The following is a 25,364-nucleotide window of genomic DNA, read 5'->3' as shown; positions in this document are numbered from 1 at the left end:
CCTTATCTATAAAAATGGAATAATAGCAGCTCCCTTCTTCCTTGTGAGGATAAAATGAGGTTATCTTTGTAAAGTACTTTACAGACCTTAAAGCATGCTATAAATACTTTTTACTTATCTATTTATTTATTTGATGGCTCCTTTTAAATCTCACATTCACAACATCCCTTCATCTTATATAGGAACACATTGATTAATTTTCCTCTATTCATCTCTGTCCTTTGCCTTCCTCCTTCATTGCCTGCTTTTTTTTTTTTTTACTTTTAGCTCTATAATTCCATGTCTACAATATTCTATATAGAGTAGCTATGATAAATTCAAAATGCCAGTGCGAAAGTAAGGTTGAAAATATGAGTGAGTAAAAGAAAACACCAAATAAAACAAAGAAATACTATGGGTTGAAAGAAGTTCAGGTGGCAAACTCAGAAGAAGTGAGTAATCCCACAAAAATTATAAGCAAAACATCAGAAAAAATTGGCTTAGCTACAAAATCTATAAAAGTAGCTGGAAAAAATCAAGAAATAAAAATGAAATTATAAATAAAATTAGAATTCACAAAGAAAAAAACTGAAATGAGAATAAAAAATTAAAATGGAAGATTGAAAATCTGACTCAGTTGTTGGTCTCCTTAAATATGAAATGGAGCAAATAGAACTTAGTGATTCCGTGAGACACAGAAATTATTAGAACAAAATGAAAATATTGACAAATAGAAGAATATATGAGGTACCTATTATAAAAACAACTTATCTAGTAATCAGATAAAAAATAACTAGACTCTCTCAAGATTATGACTAAACAAATAAAAATTCTTGAGAGAGTATTTCAATATTTTATAAGGGAAAACTCACAGAGCTATTAGAACCTGAGAATAAAATAAAAATAGACTACTAAAGAAACTCCAAGTATCCAGAAATGTGACAGTCAAAATCCAGTACTTCAAAGTAAAGAAAAAAATACAGGCAGCCAGGAAGAAAGAGTTCAAGTATCAAGAAACCAAAAAGAAGATCATGCAAGACTTAATAGCAACTATAGTAAAGGAAATTGCATCACATTAGAAATTATATTAAATTAGATTGCATAAGACAAAAGATAAAGGCTTTCAACTCTACCTCCAACAATCTTAGTTTAGTGAGAAGTAGTAGCAGAAGAAAAGAATACCCAAATATTTTCTCTTGATAGTTTTAAAATTCTATTTTGTTTTATTTTCAGTTCCAAATTCTCTCCCTTCTACCTTCTCCTCCTTCACTGATTAAAAAAGCAAGAAAAAACAAAATTCATTACAAATATGCATCCTCAACCAAAACAAATTCTTATACTAGTCATCTGACATTGTTTTTATAGTTGCTCCGAGTTTCAGAGGATTTCTTTCAAAGAAGTTAACCAACTTTATTGACAGCTAATTAAAATCTAGCATGAATTTCCAGAAATACAGTATAGTTTTTTTTTAATATTTGATTTCCATGTAATAGAAAGGAGATTATTATATATTTAAAGACTGTTTATACATTTCACCACTTCAATAAAAGAGACAGTTTATGTTGTATAGAAAGAAAAGACAGAATTATGTTTTTCCCTCCTTAGGCTAATTGCTGCTTATAAAAATCAAAACAAGAAAACTAGAGCTCCAACCCAGTACTTGTAAGCACTGGACATTTTAATTTCAAAAATATCATGCAGCCACCATATAATTTGAGACCTTTAATATTGCTGATCATCAGTAGGAGTTTTGGTATAAAACAAAACTGTTATACTTGTAAATTAGGGCAGATTATTAACCACATTCCATTGTTTTAAATTGATGGCATAATATTTAAAAAGTAATTAGCTATAATTATTTATTATATTTTAGTAGATTGTAAAACCCATGTATATGTATTTGATTAATAGAGCATGAAGTAACATTTTTATCACTCAACTTTAATCTAGCATTCAATGTCACAGTGACCTTGTGCTTTGTAGGATTGACTTAGATGAATTTGTAATATGTATCTTCTCCTTTTTATAGGTCGTATTTGGGATAATAGCACAAAGGACCTTAAATTCACATTTACTAATCTGACACCATTTACAACATATCATGCCTATATTGGTGCTGAGACCAGTGCAGGAATTGGACCCAAGTCAAATCTGTCCATCTTCACTCCTCCAGATGGTAAGAACAATGCTAAAACATGAAAAATGAGATTTTTAAAAAGTGATATATAAAAATTTTAGGGTGGTAAAATAAAAACATATATATGGTCAAATGGTATGTATTGGAGAATTGTGTGCAGCAGTGATGTCCAAGTCAGATAGAAATGGATCCTTGTAGGTAGCATATTGACTCAGAAAACCACAATTTAAATGTTATCTATATTTGATTCTAGTTTTATTTATTTAAAAATATTTACCAATTACATTTTCATCTGGTTCAGGCTGTACATGGGAGATTTGCAGCTAAAGTAGTATTTTTGACACCTCTGGCAGGGTCTTTTACACTTTTTCTACTCGTGACCCCTCAGCGCTTTTTAAACTATGGATTGTGACCCCATATGTAAAGTATATCTCATTTACCAATTTCATGGAGTCGATACAGCATAGTGCATGGAACACCTGGCCCTGGAGTCAGGAGACCTGGTTTTCAATCCTGCCCTCATGTCTTAATAACTATGTGATCATTGGCAAGGGAGTCAGCTTTTTAGAGCCTCAGTTTCTTCATCTGTAAAAGGGAATAATAACATTTAAACTGCCTAACTGTGGTGAGGAAAAAGTGCTTTGAAAATCTTAAATCACTAAAGAAAGGAAGTTTTATTATCTCATTATCCAGTTGTCAAAAATATTTGCATATTGACTGTTTATGCCAAACCTCTAAATATAATACAATTATACCATAGCAAACCCCCTTAGCATCTCTGCCCCCAGACAACTTTACAGTGCTATTAGTTGCCAAGAAGGTTTGAGTCTGCATTAGTGGAGAGAGTTTCTTCTACAAGGCACTACCTATACCATGAGATCACAAATCCAGACTAAAACACACACACACACACACACACACACACACACACACACACACACAAAACCAGTCACTCTTTTTTAAACAGGGAAGGATAGTGTTTAATGAATTAATGTATAACATAACCATAGAAGATTTTTTCATGTAAATTTTTTCATAATGCAAAAAACACCCCTACTAACATGCTGCATGTCACAGAAAAAAATTAGCCCTGCCACATAAAATAAGTTAATATTTCCTTTAAAAGGGGGAGTGTTGCCTGTATAGATTACATATCAAAATAGCTATTTAAAAGTAGTTGGGCATCAACATGTATGTAGTACATTTAAAAATAAATATTATAAGAAGTCGCATATTCATATAAGTAAAGAGGTTAATTATATTCCATCCATTTCTTCACTCTGGGATTTACTGACATACTTCCAGATACACTAAGGTGTTGAATTGAAGTTCTTTTCTTCTTGGCGATGTTCCTGGGAGTCCCACTTCTATTTGTTGTGGTTGTTTGGTTGTTTCAGTCATGTCCTACTCTTGGTGATCCCATTTGGGGTTTTCTTGGAAAAGACACTAAAGTGGTTTGCCATTTGCTTCTGCAGCTCATTTCACATATGAAGAAATTGAGACAAACAAGGTTAATTGACTTGGCCAGGTTCACACACCTAGTAAGTGTCTGAGGCTTCTTTTTGAGGCAGTGGTAATTGGGGGACAAGATCCAGATTCAAAGGACCTGGATTTGATCCTGGCTTTATTATTTACTACTTCTGTGACCTTGCACAAGTCTTTTTACTACTTGTGTGACCTTGGGCAAGTCATTTATCTGCTTGGGTATCAGTTTCCTCATATGTTAAATGAAAGAGTTCGATGTGAAGTGACCTCTAAGGTCCCTTCAGGATTTAATCCTACTGAAGATCCTTTGTTTCTCTCTAGGAATTTTAATATTTTTACATTGTACAAATGATTTGATTTGAGAAGCTTTAAGATATTACATAATTGCTAAAATATACTAAAATAAGAAAAAAATATTTTCTTTTGTTGGGAGGACAAAGAGAAATTGACATATTAGATAGAAATTCAACTGGTGAAAATTTTAAATATTTGACCATTAGATGGCAGCAAATATTTGAAAGTAGAGGGCATTTTTTTCCTCAATGAATGAATCTATCTATCTATCTGTCTGCCTGTCTGTCTGTCTATCCACATATACATATATGCCTGTATACATAAATGTGTGTGTGTATATATATATATATATATATATATATATATATATATATATATATATATAATTTGCCTTACAAGAGCTTTAAAATCTTAAGTTTTTTTCCCTTTCAACAAGAGAGGATTTTAAAGTATATTTAATACATTGGTGAAAGAGGAGATCTGTGCTTTAAAGTCAGTCAGCTAGCATTTTTTTTTTTAATTTTTTATTTATTTTTAGTTTACCACACACGGTTCTACATAGTTTTGAGTTCCAGTTTTTCTCCCCTCCTTCCCCCCTCCCTCCCCAAGACGGCATGAAGTCTCATATAACTGTCATGTATAACTTCGCATTGAATTAATTTATGCTCTAGTCAAGTCGTGGAGAAGAATTTTGACCAATGGAATGAATCATGAGAAAGAAGAAACAGAACCAAAAAAAACAAACAAAAAAAAAAAAACCCCAAAACCAAAAACAAAAGAGAAGCAGAAAAGGCGAGCATGTAGTAGTGTGCCTCAGTCTGTATTCAAACTTCGCAGTTCTTTCTCTGAATGAAGATAGCATTCTCCATCGTGAGTCCCCTGGAGTTGTCCTTGCCCCTTAGGTTGCTGAGAGAAGCGCAGTATGTCAGGGTTGGTCCTCACGGAATCCACATATCTGTGGCTGTGCACAACGTTCTCCTGGCTCTGCTCCGCTCACTCAGCATTATGTCGTGTAGGTTTTTCCAGGTTGTTATGAAGTCTGCATCATCCCCATTTCTTATGGCACAATAGTATTCCATCACCTTCATATACCACAGCTTGTTCAGCCATTCCCCAATTGATGGGCATCCCTTTGCTTTCCAATTCTTGGCTACCACAAAGAGAGCTGCTATAAATATTCTTGTACATATGGGTCCTTTTCCCGCTTGCGTGATTTCTTTGGGATACAACCCTAGAAGTGGTATTACTGGGTCAAAGGGTATGAACATTTCTATAGCCCTTTGGGCATAGTTCCACACCGCCCTCCAAAATGGCTGGATCAGCTCGCAACTCCACCAGCAATGCAACAATGTTCCAATTTCCCCACATCCTTTCCAGCATTTATCATTCTCCTGATTTGTTATTTTAGCCAATCTGACAGGAGAGATGTGGTATCTAAGAGTTGTTTTGATTTGCATTTCTCTAATCAGCAGCGATCCAGAGCTTTTTTCCATATGCCTGTAGATAGCTTTAATTTCTTCCTCTGAAAACTGCCTGTTCATATCCTTTGACCATTTCTCAATTGGGGAATGGCTTGTATTCCTATATATTTGGCTTAGCTCCCTGTATATTTTAGAAATGAGGCCTTTATCAGAGATACTAGTTGCAAAGATTTTCTCCCAATTTTCTGCTTCCCTCCTAATTCTTGTTGCATTGGCTTTTTTTGTACAAAAACATTTCAATTTGACATAATCAAAATTATCCACTTTGCATTTTGTAATGTTCTCTATCTCTTGTTGGGTCATGAATTCTTTACTTTTCCACAAATCTGATAAGTAAACTATTCCTTGCTTTCCCAAATTACTTAGAGTATCAACTTTTACTCCTAAATCATGAACCCATTTTGACTTTATTTTGGTATATGGTGTAAGATATTGGTCTATGCCCAGTTTTTGCCCTACCATTTTCCAATTTTCCCAACAGTTTTTGTGAAATAGTGAATTATTAGCCCAGAAACTGGCTTCTTTGGGTTTATCAAAGAGTAGATTGCTAAACTTGTTGATTTCACCTACTTGTGTACCTATCCTATACCACTGATCCACACCCCTGTTTCTTAACCAGTACCAGGCAGTTTTGATGACTGCTGCTGTGTAGTACAGTTTAATATCTGGTGTGGCTAAACCACCATCCCTAACATGTCTTTTCATTAATATCCTAGATACTCTAGACCTCTTGTTTTTCCAAATGAATTTTGTTATTATTTTGTCCAGCTCAGTAAAAAAAAATTTTGGTAGTTCGATTGGTATGGCACTGAATAGATAGATTAATTTAGGTAGAATTGTCATTTTTATTATATTAGCTCGGCCTAACCATGAGCAACTGATATTTCTCCATTTATTTAGATCTGATTTTATTCGCGTGAAAAGTGTTTCATAGTTATGTTCATATAGGCCCTGGGTTTGTCTTGGCAAATAGACTCCCAAATATTTTATAGTGCCTTCAGTAACTTTGAATGGAATTTCTCTTTCTATCTCTTGCTGTTGGGCTTTGTCAGTAATGTATAGGAATGCTGAGGATTTATGTGGGTTTATTTTATATCCTGCAACTTTGCTAAAGTTGTTTATTATTTCAAGTAGTTTTTTACTTGATTCTCTAGGATTCTCTAGATAAATCATCATATCATCTGCAAAAAGTGATAATTTAGTTTCTTCTTTTCCTATTCTAATTCCTTCAATTTCTTTTTCTTCTCTTATTGCTACAGCTAATGTTTCTAGAACCAAATTGAATAATAGGGGTGATAATGGACATCCTTGTTTCACCCCTGATCTTATTGGGAATGCATCTAGTTTATCCCCATTACAAATAATGCTTGTTGATGGTTTTAGGTAGATGCTATTTATAATTTTGAGGAAGGTTCCCCTTATTCCTATGCTTTCTAGTGTTTTTAATAGGAATGGGTGTTGTACTTTGTCAAAGGCTTTTTTCTGCGTCTATTGAGATGATCATATGGTTTTTGCTAGTTTTGTTGTTGATATGATCAATTATGCTAATAGTTTTCCTAATATTGAACCAGCCTTGCATTCCTGGAATAAATCCTACCTGGTCATGGTGTATTATTCTCGTAATGAGTTGCTGCAATCTTTTTGCTAATATTTTATTTAAAATTTTTGCATCAATATTCATTAGAGAAATTGGTCTATAATTTTCTTTCTCTGTTTTAACTCTACCTGGTTTAGGTATTAGTACCATATTTGTGTCATAAAAAGAATTTGGTAGGACTCCTTCTTCCCCTATTTTCCCAAATAGTCTGCAAAGTATTGGAATTAGTTGTTCTTTAAATGTTTGATAGAATTCACATGTTAAACCATCTGGCCCTGGAGATTTTTTCCTAGGGAGTTCGTTGATGGCCTGCTCAATTTCTTTTTCTGATATGGGGTCATTAAGAAATTTCACTTCCTTCTCTGTTAGTCTGGGCAGTTTATGTTTTTGTAGATATTCATCCATATCTCTAAGGTTGTCAAATTTATGGGCATACAGTTGGGCAAAATAATTCCTAATTATTGTTTTGATTTCCTCTTCATTAGAGGTGACCTCACCCTTTTCATTTTTTATACTGGTAATTTGATTTTCTTCTTTCTTTTTTTTAATCAAATTGGCCAAAGGTTTGTCAATTTTATTGGTTTTTTCATAAAACCATCAGCTAGCATTTTTAATGAATCAACTAGCATTTATTAAGTGCCTACTATATGCCAGACACTATGCTAAGCACTGGGTATACAAAGAGACACACAAAAAATCTGTCCCTTCTCTCAAGGAGCTTACAGTCTAATGAAAGAGATATAAACAACTATACAAACCTTACAACTTCATAGCAATATGAATTAATATTTGTATTGTTTTTATTCATTTGAAAGTGCTGCTATGACCTAAAAGGGCATGAATTTGGGAGGTGGGCTCATTTCTCTTTTTGCTAAGGATTTTGTCTAACACACACACATTTTGTGTTTTATCCACTTCTCCTTTTATACATTTATTTGTAAGATTAAGATGCCTGAACAGGGCAGTATATGAGCAGTAAAGAGTAAAGGTAATGTTCACACCCAAGAAAAGAAGTCATGACCTAAATCCCATTAGCATTATTTTAGCTGAGATAATTAGCTATTGAACAATTTAAATGAATCAATTTTTTAAAGAGATAATGATAGCTTTGCTATGGTGCCTCATGCCAAGGAGACACTATCATACCTTTAATGGATCTTCTTAAAAGTAGAGTCAGATTGTAATATCTTTGTATCTGACTGGGATAGAGAAATTGTCCATGCTGCAATGATAGAGAGTTCAGGGAGTGTTGGATTTGCAGTCAGAGGCTGCTAAGTAGCACAGTGGATAAAGTGCCAGCTCTGGAGTCAGGAAGACTTTGGTTTAAACCCACCCTCTGACACTTATTAGCTGTGTGACCCTGGGCAAGTCGCTTAACCCTGTTTGCCTCAATTTCCTCTTCTGCAGAATAAGCTGGAAAAGGAAATGGCAAACCACTCCAGTATCTTTGCCAAGAAAACCCCAAATGGGGTCATGAAGAATAGGACATGACTGAAAAATGACTGAACACTGAAAACTCTAGCCTTATATCCAGATTGATATTTTCTATGTTACTTGAAGCAAGTCAATGAACTTCTCTGGGCCCTTATCTGAAAAAAAAAATGAGATGGTTGGACTATACTATCTCTAAGGTCCCATCCAGTTGTAAAATGATTTATCCTATAAGTAAAATATCTTTTCCAGTTGTTTTTCTTTTGTGCCATTACTTGGAGTCAAGAATACTTGGGTTCACATACTACCTTAGACAGTGAATAGTGAATAAGCATTTATATGGTATCTCACTATGTGCCAGTCACCTTTACACATATTATCTTATTTGATTCTCACAAGCACTTTTGGAGATAAATACTGTTACCATTTTACAGGTGAATATCCTGAGGCAAACAGAGTTTAAATGACTTGCCCAGGGTCACACAGATAGTAATGTCTGAGGTTGAATTCAAACTTCGTCTTCCTTATTTCAGGTCCAGCACTGTATCTCCCAAGGTACTTGTGCCACCAGGCTGCCTAGGTGATACTTACTACTTGAGTGACCCTGGGACGTGTTACTTAACCTCTCTGGGCCTCAGTTTCTTCATCTGTAAAATGAGAGAAGTTAGACTTGATGTCCTCTGAGATCCCTTCCAGCTCTAAATCTAGAATTAAATGAGTCTCTCATCTATCCTTTGCTCATTGCTCCACCACCATTTTCTTTTAACAGAGGAAAGACTAAGTTGAATTTTCAGAACATTTTTGCTCAACCCTCTTATATGTACTTTTTTGCATCACAGTATGTATTTTTTTATATGTAACTTTTCATAAATGAACAGATCTATTGAGTGCGATTTAGGATGATGTTGAGACTGTAGAATCAACTGTATTCAGTGCTTTAAATGTGCCTGTTTATGTGTCAAAATGGATCAGCTAATTATAGCTAATCCTTAAGATATCCCAGACTTCCTCCTTTACACTTTGCAATTCTACTTTATTTTCAACCATCCTTAAAAATAATAAAATTTTAGTCCTTTTGAAATACTCTGTAAATATTTATTATTGTCAATAGTCTAGGCTATACTTCTCTGCTATTTTGTCTTTAGAAGGAGTGGGAGATATGGGTTAGTAGAAAAAGTGCTGAACTTGTCGTCAGGGAATCTAAGTTCAGATCTCAGCTCTACCACTTACTCTCTGTGTGAGCTCAGAAAAATCCTTTAAGCTTTCTGTATCTCAGTTTCCCCAACTGTAAAATAAGGGAATTAGATTAGATGACCTCAGAAGTTCCTTCAAGCCTTAGCTCTATGATTCTTAACTCTCCAATTCCTTAATATATGCTGTTGTTTAGTCATTTTCAGTCATGTCTGACTCTTTATCACCCCTTTTGGGGTTTTCTTGGCAAAGATACAGGAGTGGTTTGCCATTTCCTTTTCCAGATCATTTTACCGATGAAGAAACTGAGGCAAATCGGGTTAAGTGACTTTCCCAGGGTGACACAGCTAATAACTGTCTGAGGCTAGATTTGAACTCAGGTCTTCCTGACTCCAGGTCTGACACTGTACTTAGCTGCCACCTCCTTATGCATTTTGTTGTTTAGTTATTTTCAGTCATGCCTGACTCTTCATGACACTTTTTGGGGTTTTCTTGGCAAAATAATGGGGTGGTCTGCCATTTCCTTCTGCTCCTTATACATAATAGATATTTAATGAAAGTTTCTTGAATTTTATCAATATTGGTAAGGTTTCATAATGATTCCAAAGCATCTTAATAATCAAATCCAAATATATTCTTTTCTAAGAATATTTTTGAGGTAAATCAGACCTTTGTAGAGAATGATGAGGGATTAAATTTTAAAGAAGTTATAGTAGTAATCTGCAGGTAATTGTAGCAAGAAGCCCAGTGTTTTCTTTGTATCATATTTAGGAAACTTCTACTTACTTTAGTATTGTGACTATTTGGTTTTTCCCTTCCCAAATGTTTTACAAGTTGCTTGAGCACAGTGTTTGTGAAACTTCTTTGTATCACTTCTTCCTTGCACTGTTACTATTCACATATCCCCTTTCAGTTGAAGGGGGATATGTTGCTGAGATGTTTGTGGTACTCCAGTCTGGGTGTAGTTGTAAATAACTACAATGGGAGAAAGCTTAGTGGTGGACCACTTGAGTCAGAAGTTCTGAGCTGTTAAGAGGGTCTTTGGGTTTCTGTACTTACCAATATGATGAGCCCCTGGGAGCCGTGGACCACTAGGCTGCCTAAGGAGTGGCAAATTGTCCCAGGTCAGAAAAAAGAAGAGCAGGTTAAAGCTTGTATACCAGTCAGTATTGATATTGGACCTGTGAGAGACAATGAAAAAAAGAAAGAAGAAAGGAAGGAAGGAGGCCGGGAAGGAGGAAAGAAGAAAGAGAGAGGAGGAGGGAGGGAATGAGGATGGAAGAAAGGAAGGAAAGAAGGAAGAGAGGGAGGGTCGGAAGGCAAAAAGAAAGAAGTGAGGGAAGAAGGAAGGGAGGGAAGGAAGGAAGAAAGAACAGAAGAAAGAAAGAAAGGAAGGAAGGAAGAAAGAGAGACAGAGAGACAGAGACAGAAAGAAAGAAGGAAAGAAAGAAAGAAAGAAGGAAAGAAAGAAAGAAAGAAAGAAAGAAATTAGTACTTTAGTCATTGTTCTTGCAGTGTTTGACTTCTGAACAGCCATAAAATTCTGGCCTAGTTTGATGGGTTTAACAATATCACCAGATCTTTCTACACTACTTTTATAAGGTACCAAAACTGAGACATGAATTACTTGTGAGTTCTACCATGTCTGATGCTGGTATGTTATGGAGCAACAAACCCAGAGCTACTCAAATTCATATTTGTTTCTGAATGACTACAACATGGAAAGTCTAATTTCTGTCCCTGGTGATTTCTGGTCCATGTCTTTATGTGATAGTAATGAAACCCAGCCTAACACAATGAATACCAGGCTGTCAGCTTCTTTGTTTTCAGAATTCATTCCTAGCAGCTTTTCCCCTTACAATGTGTTTTCAAAATCCATCTCTAATGGAAGTTAGATTTGTTTGGATAATGCAAGATAATTAAAGGGGCTAGTCTTATCTCAAATAGTATTTGTCATGATTTTCTTTTTTTCATTTATTTTGTTTAGTTCTATACACCAGTCTCCCCAGGACTCTTTTTATTTGTGTCTTTTTAGTTGTAACTACTAGCTTTCCTCATTATTAGTAAGGAAGCATAATAATATTATCAACCTGAAAATACATGAGATTGACGTGAAAATAACTTTTGGAGATTCCCTACTGATACCACCTTCAAATTTGATACTGAGCCATGAATAATTACCCTGTGTGTTTGATTTTCTTTAGCTAATTTTGTATCAATATTAAAGTAGTTTGATCTAATCCATACTTCTCTGGTTTCCCTATAAGAATGTGTTGTGTAACCAGATCAAGTGTCTTACAAAAGATGAGATACATGCTGTCTGCTCCATTTCCCTTATCCACTAAACTTTTTCTTCCACCATAGAAAATGATTATTTGTTTATAACTTTTTTTTTCTCAAAGAACCTAAGGGATGAATTTCTAGGGATTCACAGAACCACTTTATCTTATATACTAGGGATCCTTAATCTGGGGTCTATGGGTCCCCAAGAGGTCTGTGGATGGGTTTCAAGGGGTTTGTGAACTGGTAGGGGCAAAATTTAAATCTTTACACCAATATAATTGGTTTTTTTTGTGATCCTCTATGTTTTATTCATTTAAAAACATTATTCAGGGAAGGCATTTATAGAGTTTATTATGGATTGCAAAGGGGTCCTTGATACAAAAAACATTGAGAACCCTTTATATACTGTTACAATGTGCATTTCAGATGTTAAAGCTGGTTGAGGTACGAGTTTGATAAACAACTCTGTTAAGTTCTGGACTGTGGCTTATATAAGTCATTTAGACTAAGTATCAATTTTAAAAGATTTTTATATAAGAAGTTTTGACTGTAAATGTTCATCCACTTAGAGAAACCTTGGGGTATAGTAGGCACTTAATAAATTCTGATTGATTGATTAAAAGTGAAAGTAATTTCCCATTCTTTTAAGCCACTAGGTCTATGATGAGGCTACATTAAACTTTCAGGAATGCTATATTTGGCTTAAGCCAGAGAACTAGTTCCTGAGGAAAAGCTCATTTGGTGCTTTGGGAACTAAACTCTCTTGGATGGGTGGGAAACAGAGTTGATTTTTTCTCTGCCACTTGGCATTGTGGATAGAGAGCTGGCTTGGAATGCTGTAAGACTTGGCTTCACATCCTTTTTCTGACATGTACTGCCTATGTGAACCTGTGAGGGTTACTTAACTTCTTAGTACCCAGGCAACTCTCTAAGGGTAGAAGTTGCAGAGGAAGGGCCTGTCTGCTTTGGAGGAAGGAGTTTTTTCCATCTGGGAGTACCTTATACCACTGGAATCACAGGTCCCAATCCTGTCTTTACCTTTCCATGTAGAGACTTTTCCAAAGGTGCTAGGGTACTTGGTATGCTGCAATGGTGAGCCAATAGACAGTGAACTTTTTCCAAAAGTTCCTAATTCCTCATACACTGACAGAGGGGGGACAGAATACTGGGGTTGGCATTCAAAGACCAGCCCTGAGGCTCTGCTCTGACATTTACTAACTGTGACAATAGGCAGTCCTTTCATCTTCCTGAGTCTGTTTCTTCTTCTATAAATGAGTGTCACAATATTTGAAATACTTATCTCACGTAGAGGTTATTAGGAAAATACATTATAAGCTACTATGTTTCATAGTGATGTATTGTTATGTTGTGATTATTTCCTTCAACCTTATGCTTTCTAAGTGTAAAAGTGTTGTTGTTCAGTAGTTTCAGTCATGTCTGGCTCTTCATGGCCCCATTTGGTTTTTCTTGGCAAAGATACTGAAGTGGTTTACCAATTGAAAGAAACAATAATAAAATATTTACGTAACACTATCATGCTTATTTAGTCTTACAGATAAAAAGGTGTTAAATGAATTAGAAAATGGAAAAAAATCAAAACCTTTTGTTTTACATGAAAAAGAAAATATAACAAAATAAAAATTGATTTCTGGACAGAATCTTTCTTAATAAATAAATCCAAGAACACTCAATACACATACACTTTGGTTTCCACAAGGGATGCTTTCTTCAAGTTTTTAAAAAATATAAATTTCGTTTAAATGCTCTAGACTAGGGGGCACTTGTTCTGTAATGGAAATGTATGGTGACTTCTCTCTCAAATGTCAAATAACCAGTTCAATGAGGTTGCTTTTTTTAAAGCAGGTCTGGTTCCTGGTATCTTCTTCCATTTTGTTTAAATTATGTTTTCATTCTGAACTTCAACTCCAAAAAATTAGCATTGTCATGTACATAGGAGAAAACAAACAAAGAAGCAATTGTTTGTAAAACTTTTTTTTTGAAGGGGGGAGGGCAGGGCAATTGGGGTTAAGTGACTTGTTCAAGGTCACACAGCTAGTAAGTGTGTCAAGTGTCTTGGGCTGGATTTGAACTCAGTCCTCCTGACTCCAGGGCCGGTGATTTGCTCACTGTGTATACTTCCTGCTTTTATGTTAACATTATTTTAATGTATTGTGTTAAATATATTAAATTATATGTATTAAAAGCAAGAAATGTAAGAGATTAATGGTTTAATATACAATCTTTTGTGTTTTGCTGTATGCATGGATATAGATATAGTATCTATATATTTCTAATATCTATATTAGATATATTTATCTAATTACTTTCAAAATTGCTCATCATGTTTGTGCTTCTGTCTAAATTTCCTTGTTTATCTTTTGTGGATTTAAAATGTTTTAATATTTCTAATACTTTATTAAGGTGCTCTTTCATATGGGGAACTAGAGTAGAAATTTGAAAATACTTGTTCCCATATGCACTGTTTATTTCAGCGATTTATTCATGTTACCCTAGTGGCTAGCCAGATATATAACTCAGCTCTTAAAAGTATTCCATTGTACTTACAAAAAGAATGCATGGAATATTCTTAGCATTTTTCATGTAGTTTGAACTCATTTAATTTAAATTTAATTGCGTTCAAGAATTAGAAAGTGCTGTTTCTCTCTCAACCAGATTGGAGAGCGTTGGCCACTCACGGGTCTGCTTCTGATAGTGAGTCAGCAGAAACATTTTAGTTTGCTCCATTTTTCTGACCTGATGTGGTTTGTCCCTCCTTGCTCCTCCTGGGAGGCCATGTAACCCTTTATTTCTTGGGGCTCACCATATCAGTGTTAGTTTTATTGTAGACACTTGCCCAGTTTTGCTCACTGTAGCTCTGAACTCCCAGAGTCCCTGGCAACAGGGATTACGAGTGTGCACCACCATGCCAGGCTATGTAAATAAAGTGATTTTTCCAGGGCAAGGGTGGGTAACCTGCGACCCTTTGATTGAATCCAGACATGTAATCATTGAATCTTAGAGCTGAAAGAGACCTCAGTCTAGTCCAGTCTTCATGTGAAGCAAGGGTCTGCTCTCCAACATAATAACTCATATTCATATAGAGCTTAAAGTTTTCAAAGTGTTTTCCTCAAAACAATCCAGATGGGCAAGGTTGTGCAGGGACCATCATTCCTATTTTACAGATGAAGAAACTGAGTCTGAGAGAGGTTGTATGAGTAGTAAATCTTGGGGCTAGTACTCAAACTCAGTCTTCTGGTCTTTAAACAACCCCACCCAGCTTTCTGAAAAACAGATAATCATAGGGCCTTAACAACAACAGCAACAGTTTCATTTATATAGCCCTTACTGTGGGCCAGGCACTATGTTAAGTTCTTTACAATTATCACACTAACCCTACAAGGTAGGTGCTGTTATCACCCCCATTTTACAGTTTAGGATATTGAGGCAAACAGAGGTTGTGACTTGCCTAAGGTCACATAGTATCTGAGGCTGGATTTGAACTCAGATCTTTCTGAGCCCAGGTCCAGCACTCTATCATCTGCTCTACCTAGCTGCCTCTGTTCAAAATCCTTCTTCAATGCCTTAATGGAGAATGCACCACCTATCAACATGGTTTATAATATTTTAGTATTATCTCTAATTATTAGGAAATTCTTTCTTATGTCATGCTTAAATGACCTTATCTTGCCAGGGCTGGAAGTATAGCAGCAAGCCACTGGGCTTAACCCCAGTAATGGGTGGGAAGCTTTAACTTACTCCATTCTAGCTTTCATTTTTAAATTGTCCTAAGTTGGGAACTCCCTATAGAACTATTCATCTTTTAACTTCTCCAAACCCTGTGCTTGTCACATAAACACAGGCGATGGGGGTATTTTAGGCTGGGCACCACCTCTTCACTGTGGATGGAGGGTAACCGACCTAGTTTCCCAATTCAGAGCACCTGGGGAACAACAGACATGATCTTTAGACTTAGTCATAGGCCATAGAGCTGGAGCGGACTTTAGGGATTAGGGGATTGCACCCATTATATAGAGGCCAGGAGAGGTGCAGTAACTTCAAAATCACAGTCAGGTAGGGAAGAGCTAGTTCTAGAATCATGTTGCCTCCTTATGATACAAGAATAGACAAATTAGCTATGGTCATAGATGGTTATGGATTCTGGGCCACCTACCCAACTTTCCCCTAAGCACCTTTTAATTGCTGACCTATCATCATTCCCATCATCTGTTTCTTACCCACCATCTATAGTAAGAATCATGTTTTTATTGGGAGGAAAATGTGTTCCAGGTTGTGAATGGGCAACTTGCAAACACACGTTTAGAACCTCCATTTGTATGTTGAGTACTGCCTGTGATTCATATCTCAAATTACTTAGAGTGTATTCATCCTCTCATTCAGCTCTGGAATCGTAGTTTTAGATCTAGAAGTGACCTTTGAGATTAATTCCCTCATTTTACAAATGAAGAACCTGTGGCCCAAATAGATTGTTCCATGTATCCTCATTTACTAATTATTTGACCATCTCCATCATTGAATAGCTATAATTCTTTTTGCACCACCAAATCAGCAAGGTTTTGTGAATTTTACATATAGAGCGCACTAACTTTATGTTCAAATTTTCAACCCTTTCCCTTTATTAATCTCTTTTTATACATGGCATGTTTAACTTTTCCAGTCTATTCTTCTGACCTTTTTATATATGCATAGACATTCAGCATTTCTGCTATCTCTTATAGTTTTTTTTCCTATCTTCTAACATTGTAGGATTTTTTTGTTCTTCTTTCCCTTTTCTTAAAAGAGCCTGTAAACATTTTCCTTTAAGGGTAGCTTCTCTGTATTTTTTTTTTATTTGCAACAGGGTTACTGAAAAAAAAAAAGAATAATCATTCTGTCACTCAGAGCCATTATCTCAGAATTAAATTAAAGGCACTATATTCTTCAGTTGTTTTTCAGTTGTGTTTGACTTTTTGTGACCCCATTTGGAGTTTTCTTGGTAAAGACACTGGAGTGATTGGCCATTTCCTTCTCCAGTTCATTTTACAGAGGAGGAACTGAGGCAAAGAGGGTTAAGTGACTAGCCCAGGGTCACACAGGCCAGATCTGAACTTAGGAAGATGAGTCTTCCTGACTCCAGGGCTGGCACTCTATCCACTGTGCCACCTAGGTGCCCTACAATATATTCTAGTCACTTCCTATTCCAACCCATCCTCCACTAGAGTGCCCAAGTGATTTTCCTCAGCAAAGATATAACTATATCATTATACTACTCAGTAGGGGCAAGTGGATAGGGCATAGTACTTGAGGTCAGGAAAACTTGGGTTCAATTCTGCTTTGGACATTTGCTAGCAGTATGACCCTGTACAAGTGACTTAACTTTTCTGTGCTTCAATTTCCTCATCTGCAAAATAAGGGAATTAGACTTAATGATCTCCGTGATCTCTTGAAGCTTTAAATTTATGCTGCCATTTCCCTATGAGCTCTTAACAGGACAAAAGCATTTTTCACTGACCAACAGAACTGACTGATAAACCCCTGCTCATTCTTTCTGTCTGCACCCAAGCAACCAAACCACGAGTACACCACATTGAGTTTTTGGCTTTCTGGTAGGTTTGTGGTCCTGTTTGTTCCAACCTATGATTTGAAAAGCCCATGAATTGTCTGCCATCCTTGCTACATGACTGTCTGCTGTCTTCATCAACCTGTCTGTAGCACATCTGCCACTCTGATCTTCTGTCAAGGTTCTTCTTCTGCCATGTTATCACAAATAAGTTTGTACATTAATCTTTCATTTATACAGTTAAGTGAAAACAAGCTTGTTCTCCCTCTTTAAGCTTCTTGGAGGCAAGGACTATTTCCATCTTGTCTTTGTATACCTAGCACTTAGCCCACTGTCTAGCATACAGCAGGTGCTTAATAAGTTCCTAAAGTAGGTGTGTTACAAATGTCTATTGATTGCTTGATTGGAGCAGCATTCTTAGGCTTAGGTCATAATATGCGGCATCACGGTGGAAATATTTCTGTCATGATATTCATTTACATACCAGTATCAATCAGCAGTCTATTGATTTGGCTGAAATGAATCCAGGTCTCTGCAAGCCCTTTGTCCATTATCCTGTCAAAGCTGGAGCATATGGAAGCACACCTATTCTTAAACTTTCTGGATCCTCTATCTGTCATGCCTGCTGTGCCCTGTGGGCAACACTCTTTGCACATTGGCTTTGGCTTAACAAGGGGCATTTTATAGGCTAATTAGCCCAGATGTTCCAGGCAGCTGCCACAGCTTTCCTTGGAGCTCTAGGATGGCCTTTGTGAACAGGACCCAATCATGGGCCAAAAGCAAATGGACAAGTTCGATTTTCATAATTTCACTTTTCCAATAAAATAACCAGTGTAGTGCCTCCAAGGCACTTGAAATTGGTTTGCAGAAGAAGAATCTCCTCACTCAGTCCCTTTGTGAATATTGACCTGATGTGATTCCCTAAACATCTTGATTTAGGTTCTGCATCCAGTGTTACTATCCTCAAAGATATCAATGTCTATCAGATTTATCCCACTGTTATGCAATCCATCTACTGTATCAAATCAGCATATGTCCAGAGAGGACTCCATAGTCTATGCAATTTTATTAACTTTTCCTGACAATGTGCATGTGGCTGACAGTTGAAAGGCATGAAAGCCTGCTAGCTTGGTAGGGATCAGTGATGAGCCCTTGGTTTTTCTACCATGTGGGATAGTGTGGTGAAAGTTAAAAGAGCTGGAAGATTCATAAAGGGAGACTGGCTTTCTCAGTAGGCTTTTACCCAGGAACAAGATGACCTTCTACGTTTTTGGTGCTTGACCACTTGTGAGGAGAGGTATCGTGACTAGAGTGGTAGATAAGGTTTTGGCCTTTTCCAGCTCTGATCTAGACTGTATTTATACCATTTACTCTCTGCTCCATCCATCAACTCTACCTTCTCCCCATTGGAACCTTGAACTACGCTGCTGCACCAACCTTGGGTTCTGATAGGCCAGCTTTGCCCTTACTTTTCTGGGGTACAGGCATTCTCCCCACTTCCAAAACCTTTCCACATACCAACTCCTTCCCTCTTCCAGTTCTTTTTCATCTTGTCTTCTCTCATTATTATGTAGGCACCTTGAGGGCAAGAACTAATTTGCTCTTTTTTGTAGCCATTCTCTCTGTCTCTCTGTTTCTCTGTCTCTGTCTCTCCCTCTCTCTGTCTCTCTGTCCCTCTCTCTCTCTCTCTTTCTCTCTTTCCCTCCCTCTCTCCCTCCGTATCTTTTGTTGTTGCTGTTTAGTCATTTCAATTGTGTCTGACTCTTCATGACCCCATCTTGAGTTTTCTTGGCAAAGATAATGCAGCGGTTTGCTATTTCCTTCTCTGGCTCATTTTACAGATGAGGAACTAAGGCAAACAGGGTTAGGTGACTTGCCCAGGATCACACATCCAGTAAGTATCTGAGGCCAGATTTTAACTCACAAAGATGAGCTTTTCTGACTACAGATGTGGCACTCTTTATCCACTGTGCTACCTAGCTGTGCCATCTATCTAGCTATCATATCTATCTGTATATCTATCTATCTGTCTGTCTGTCTATCGATTGATATCTACCTCTGTCTTTCTCTGTCTCTCGTTCTGTCTCTGTCACTAGATTTGGAGTCAGGAAGACCTGAGTTTGAATCCCACACTGACCCACATGTGACTCTATTGAAATCCCTTCACCTTTCTTGACCTCAATCTGCTCACCTGTAAAATGAGGGGATTGGTTTTAGAGTAATCTCTAAGGCCACTTTTAGCTCTCAATCCTATGAGTTAATGATAATAATTATATAATCATGATCGATCATCATCATCATCCTATGAGATCATATATAAACCTCATGGGCCTCAAAGTACACAGGATGAATCCTCTTATTTCCTGGGCATTTTCCATTTTCCATCCATTTAAATTTTGCTAACCCTTCATCCCATATAATTCATGGAATATTAACTCTTTTGACTTGTGGTTGTTGATATCTTACAAGGCTGCAAGAGATATAGAGACCACTGTAAACTTTTTTCCGGATAATATTCCTTGGCTGGCAGTATGCATTATAAATATCCATTCTTATCCTTCATTTTCACTAGTCATCAGTGCTTCCAGTCAGTGAGCCCATTCTCCCTTCTTCGGACCCTGATTGTTTTTGACTACTTCTTTGAGGCAAAGTCTTCCCAGTTCTTAATAGTCTTGACGTGGGACCACTCTGATTTCCTGACACAGCTTTTTGTAACTATCTCTTTTTTCTATATCAAGCTGTTTCCTTCTTGCCATCTCCTGTTTTGTTCTTCCCCTGATTTGTGTTTTCTGGGCTGGCAGGAATTTCTTACTCAGTTTTCAGCTGTCAAGAGTAGCTTTTTGATGATACTTCATCAACCTCTTAAAGATTTATCCTTTTTCAATAAGTCCCCTGGCTTTCAGTGTACCAGCCAGCATGTCTGCATGCAATAGTTTTCTTAGCAGTATTCCTTGAATTTTCATTATTTGAACTTGTGCATTATTGAGGGCTATCTTTGTGCAGGGAAGTTGATGGTCCAATTGGTTACAAATGATTCTTTCAATCATAATAAATACGTGAGGCAAGCAACAACAACAACAAAATAAAACCTGCCTCATGCCTTTTAGGATGAAATCCAGTTCACTCTATGTCTTCCCACTGGGATCATTCCATGCCCCCAGTTAGTTTTTCCTCTTCTGGAAATGTGTGGTTTCAATCAACCACTATTTATTAAGTGCTCACTATGTGCCATGCACTGTGTTAGACACTGTGATTACAACTATAATAAATGAAATAAGCTCTCTTTGCAAGAAGTTTGCTTTCTAATATAGTGAGATTCATGATAAAAGGGACTAAACAGTTTCCTGTTCATTGCACTTTCTTCCTCTGAGTTTGTCAATGTAGTTCTTGTACTCATCAGTCTACTGCCTAATGATGGCATCTCCATGAATGGCAGCACACACACAATTCTTTTTCGAGACTCATATATCTACGTCCATGATAAGTTGTAATTAGGAGTTCTTAAGTGCAGACCAAAATCCAATGCCCTTTCCAACACTACTTCATGCTTCTTGGCTGTACTGTAATCCTGCTTCTGAAATTTATTTCAAAATAAACCCACCAAAAGGATCCATCTATAATGGATCTTCTATCTTATCACAGACTCATAGAATTTATAATCGGAAAGGGGAGAGAATAGAGGGAATAAACATCTATATCATCTCTATTAAGTTATTTCCGTATATTAACTCATTTGATTCTCCCAGCAACTTGAGATAGGTGCTGTTATTATCCCTATTTTTACAGTCAGAAAATGGAGGCTGACAGAGGTTAAGTGACCTACTCAGAGTCACTTAGCTGGTAAGTGTGTGAGGCTGGCATTGGACTCATTCCTGACTACATGCCCGCCCCTCTATCTATTGTACCACCAACTATCTCTGGCCCCTTGTAAGGGGCCAGAGTGACCCTCTAAGATACTCAAAATGGAATCCTCACTATAGGCATGCATAAAGAATGGGCCAGGCAGTCAGGAATACTATGGTGAGAGAATTACATTTGTTCTTCTCCTGAGAAGTGGAAGAACCAATGTTAATGCTTACCTAAGATGTGCCAGCATACTCAGGCCCACCCTGGCAAATACATCTCAAGCTCCATGTAGAGCCATAATTTCCACCATAAAATATCTTATTATTTTTATCTTTCTCCCCATTAATTTTCTTAGATTGTTCCTCCCTTTCTCTCTCACCCCTTTTGAATTTCTCTGGATCCAGTCAAAGAATGGATATGTAGTGTAGTGCAAAGGAGGCTGCAGTGCATTTCTGGACTTTATTTCAAAAATGAAGATAACAAACAATAGCTAGCATTGATGTAGCAGTTCAGGGTTTTCAAAGTGTTTTACATTTATTATCTTGTTTGGTTCCCACTATAAACATGGGTCTAGCCATGTCACCTCCCTGCCCCCATCAGTAAAGTCTAGTGCAGGCGTGGTCTCCTGCTTCCCTATCACCTAGAAGATGAAATATAAAATCCCTCGTTTGTAGTTCAAAGCCTTCCATAACCTGCCATGTTCCTGCTTTCCCAATTTTCTTACACCTTCCTCTCAAGGGGGACTAGCAGCTCTGGTGTGAGGCCTTGCTGAGCCCTTTTCAAGCCTGCTCATTCAGCTTTGGTATCTGCCTGGCACTCAGCTGTCGCCTGTGGCTCCAAGAAGTTGTAGCGTGTGCAGTGGCTACACCCCAGTAAAATCATCTTGGTAGACTGTCTCAACCAGGTTGGGGGTAACCAACAGGCCTCAAGCCCATCAGTGAGTTAGCAGGGTGCATGTGAAGACTTCCCCTGGAGTAATTGGCAGATGAGAGCAGTTCGTTCCAGTGGCCATGAAGGTGGCTGAAGCAGGGTGTGGAGCACTTAGATCTTGGTCAGACATCAAAAACACCAATGTCATCCGCTGCATCCCAGGCCATTAACAGTCATCTTGACTTCTGTCTTGCCATTGGACTCTGATGATTCTGGAAGAGACAGTGAGGCTGACGACTTTGCACAGCTCTGCCCCACTTAAATCCAATTCATGCACATGTCCAGACTTCACCCATGATGTCACTGGTCCTCTTCGAAAATGAAGAATAAACAAAAAACAAAACGCCTCACTCCCTTTCCCAACCCTCACTTCCCTGCCATGAATTCTCTGATCCAAAGACACTATCCATCTGGCTGTTCCTCACACAAGATACTCCATCTCCTGACTCTGGGTTTTTCATTCTCTCTCTTCCATTCATAAAATGTTCTCTATCCTCATCTCCATGTCCTGGCCTCCCTGGCTTCCTTCAAATACCCGCTAAAATCCCACTGTATAAGAAGCCTCTCCTGATTTCCCTTAATGCTAATCCAATTTACCCTGAATGTGCCTTGTTTGTATATAACTGTCTACATGTTGTCTCCCCCATTAGACTGGGAGCTTCTTGGGAGCAGGGGCTGTTATTTGCCTTTATCTTTATGCACAACATCTAGCTCAGTTTCTGGCCCATAGTAGGAGTTTAATAAATGCTTTTTGACTGACAATAACCTTGTGAGGTAGGTGCTCTCATTACTTCCATTTTCTACAAGAAGGAACAAAAATTGAGAGAGATTAAGTGATTTGCCTGGGGTCACACAGCTAATATGTGTTTGAAGCAGGATTCAAAATCAGGTCTTCCTGACTCTAATCCAACACTCTGTCCACTAGGCCACCTAGATATTCCCCATTTATTTATCGTTACAAGATGGTTACCAGGATCAAATGAGATAATGCAAGTGAAAAGGTTACAATGCTGTATAAATATCAATTCTTGTCATTTTGATTCGGAGACAAGTATTCTTTGTTGTCTTTTCTCAGTTAAACCTTATCATGGCTTCACTTCTGGTTTTACCCCAGTTAATTGTTTTGCATTGCCTTTTTCCTACCACCAAAGGGCAACCGGTGTAGGGGAGAGAGCTAACTGGGGAGACTTGAGTTAAAATCCTTCCTGTCCTGCTTCCTGCCTGTGTGATGCTGGGCACGTCACTTAGTCCCTTGTTGCTCTAGGTATATCTCTAAGATTCTTAAGTTGAAAAGAAGCCTCTACCCTGTATTGTTAGAGGGAGTCTTCATACCTGGGAGTTATTTATACCAATGACATCACAGGGTTCACCTTTATGTCTTTTCCTTCATCTTTTTCTGAAATAACCTCTTAATATGTTTTACTCTTTTTAGACAGGTCTCCATTGTGCCATGGACAAGCCCTTGTACTTGAAGTCAAGTAGATCTGAATTCAAATCCTGCCTCACTTTCTAGCTGTGTGACCTTGGGCAAGTCACTTGTCTCTATGTGTTTCAGTTTCCTCACCTGTAAAAGAGGAATAATAATAATCATAATAACAATAGCACCTACCTTCCAAGGTTGTTGTGAGAAATGATATTTGTAAAAAATAATATTTGTAAAATACTTTGGAAACTTTAAAGTGCATTATAAATTATATAAACTATTATTATTTAGATGTTCCCAGAGCTGTTATTTTATTTCCCCATTCCCCCTTTTATTCTGAGCCCTCAACCCAGATGGGCTAGATTGCCTCTCATTGGGCCATAGCCTTATTTAGCTTGCATTGAACACAGAATGTGCATATGGTTCTCTCTCCGTCTCTCTTTCTCCTCTCTCTCTCTCTCTCTCTCTCTCTCTCTCTCTCTCTCTTTCTCTCTCTCTCTCTCTCTCTCTCTCCTCTCTCTCTCTCTCTTCTCTCTCTGTGTCTGTCTCTCTGTCTCTGTCTGTCTCTGTCTCTCTGTCTTCTCTGTGTGTGTCTGTCTCTGTCTCTATGTCTGCTCTCTGTGTCTGTCTGTCTGTCTGTCTGTCTCTCTCTCTCTCTCTCTCTCTCTCTCTCTCTCTCTCTGTCTCCTCTCCCTGCCCCTGTCATAAATGGCACTGCTGTGCATTCAGTCTTCCCACCTGAAACGGTCTCCCTGAAATGCATTACACTTGAATGATTTCTTGAGTAGTATTTATAACAATCCTTGATTCTCTATTTCAGCCATAACCCTTCTCTGTTCTGAATTTACAAACTTCTGATGGAGGATGGCTAACCAAGAGTACAGAATTTGGAATCAGACATCCAGGGTCCATATTCTATCTTTGGTCTTTACTGCCTGTATGACCTCCGTGGGTCTAAGTTCTTCATCTTCAAAGGCTGGGAATTCAACTAGATTACCTTTAAATTCCATTCTAGTTGTAAATACTCAATGTTATAGTCCTCTGATCCCATCCTCCACTTGCCACCATTTTGTTTCATATGTATTAGACTGTAAGTTCCTTGAGGGCAGGTACCTCCTCCTCCACCTCTTCTTCCTCTTCTTCTTCTTCCTCTTCTTCCTCTTCCTCTTCCTCTTCTTCCTCTTCCTCTTCTTCTTCTTCTTCCTCTTCTTCCTCTTCCTCTTCCTCTTCTTCCTCTTCTTCCTCTTCTTCTTCTTCTTCTCATTCCCAGAACTTAATACAGTGCCTGACACCTATTAAGTACTTTATAAATTTTTATTGATTAAAAGAGATTAATGTTATTTAGTCCAAACCTTAAACACCTCTGTTATTTTTACTGGCACAATTAATATGACTATCTCCATAACTTGGTTACAGTGATCTCTGTCTCTCTCCACTATTTCATTCTTGAAGACAGTGAATAGAGGCTTTAGCCTTGGCCTCTTTACCAGAATTACCACAAAATTCTTCCAGCTGGCCTGTCCCATTTACTTCTATTACGTTCTTCAAAAATAAATCCAATGTCTCTGTGGATCTGAAGCTCACATCAAAAGCCTTACTTCTAGGGATTTGAATTACTGCAAATATGTCCCTAGGGTTCATCCCACTTGAATTAATAACCAGAGTCCCTACTGCCACATAATCTCTTTCTGGGCAGCTGCTCTCATTCCTTTTGAAGCAAATCTTCTCTT

General features: G+C 37.5%; 1 protein-coding gene across 1 annotated transcript in view; it reads left to right on the top strand.

Moving 5' to 3' along the window:
* PTPRQ (protein tyrosine phosphatase receptor type Q) overlaps positions 1-25,364 on the top strand; it is a 270,730-nt gene that overhangs the window by 30,273 nt on the left and 215,093 nt on the right. Inside the window, exon 8 of the mRNA XM_036760721.1 lies at positions 2,009-2,155. Coding sequence (XP_036616616.1) covers positions 2,009-2,155 — 147 coding nt within the window. The remainder of the gene's footprint in view (positions 1-2,008; positions 2,156-25,364) is intronic.

This window comes from Trichosurus vulpecula, chromosome 5, assembly GCF_011100635.1.
Source record: "Trichosurus vulpecula isolate mTriVul1 chromosome 5, mTriVul1.pri, whole genome shotgun sequence".
NCBI classification, from domain to species: Eukaryota; Metazoa; Chordata; class Mammalia; order Diprotodontia; family Phalangeridae; genus Trichosurus; species Trichosurus vulpecula.
This window is presented reverse-complemented; position numbering and strand designations above follow the sequence as displayed.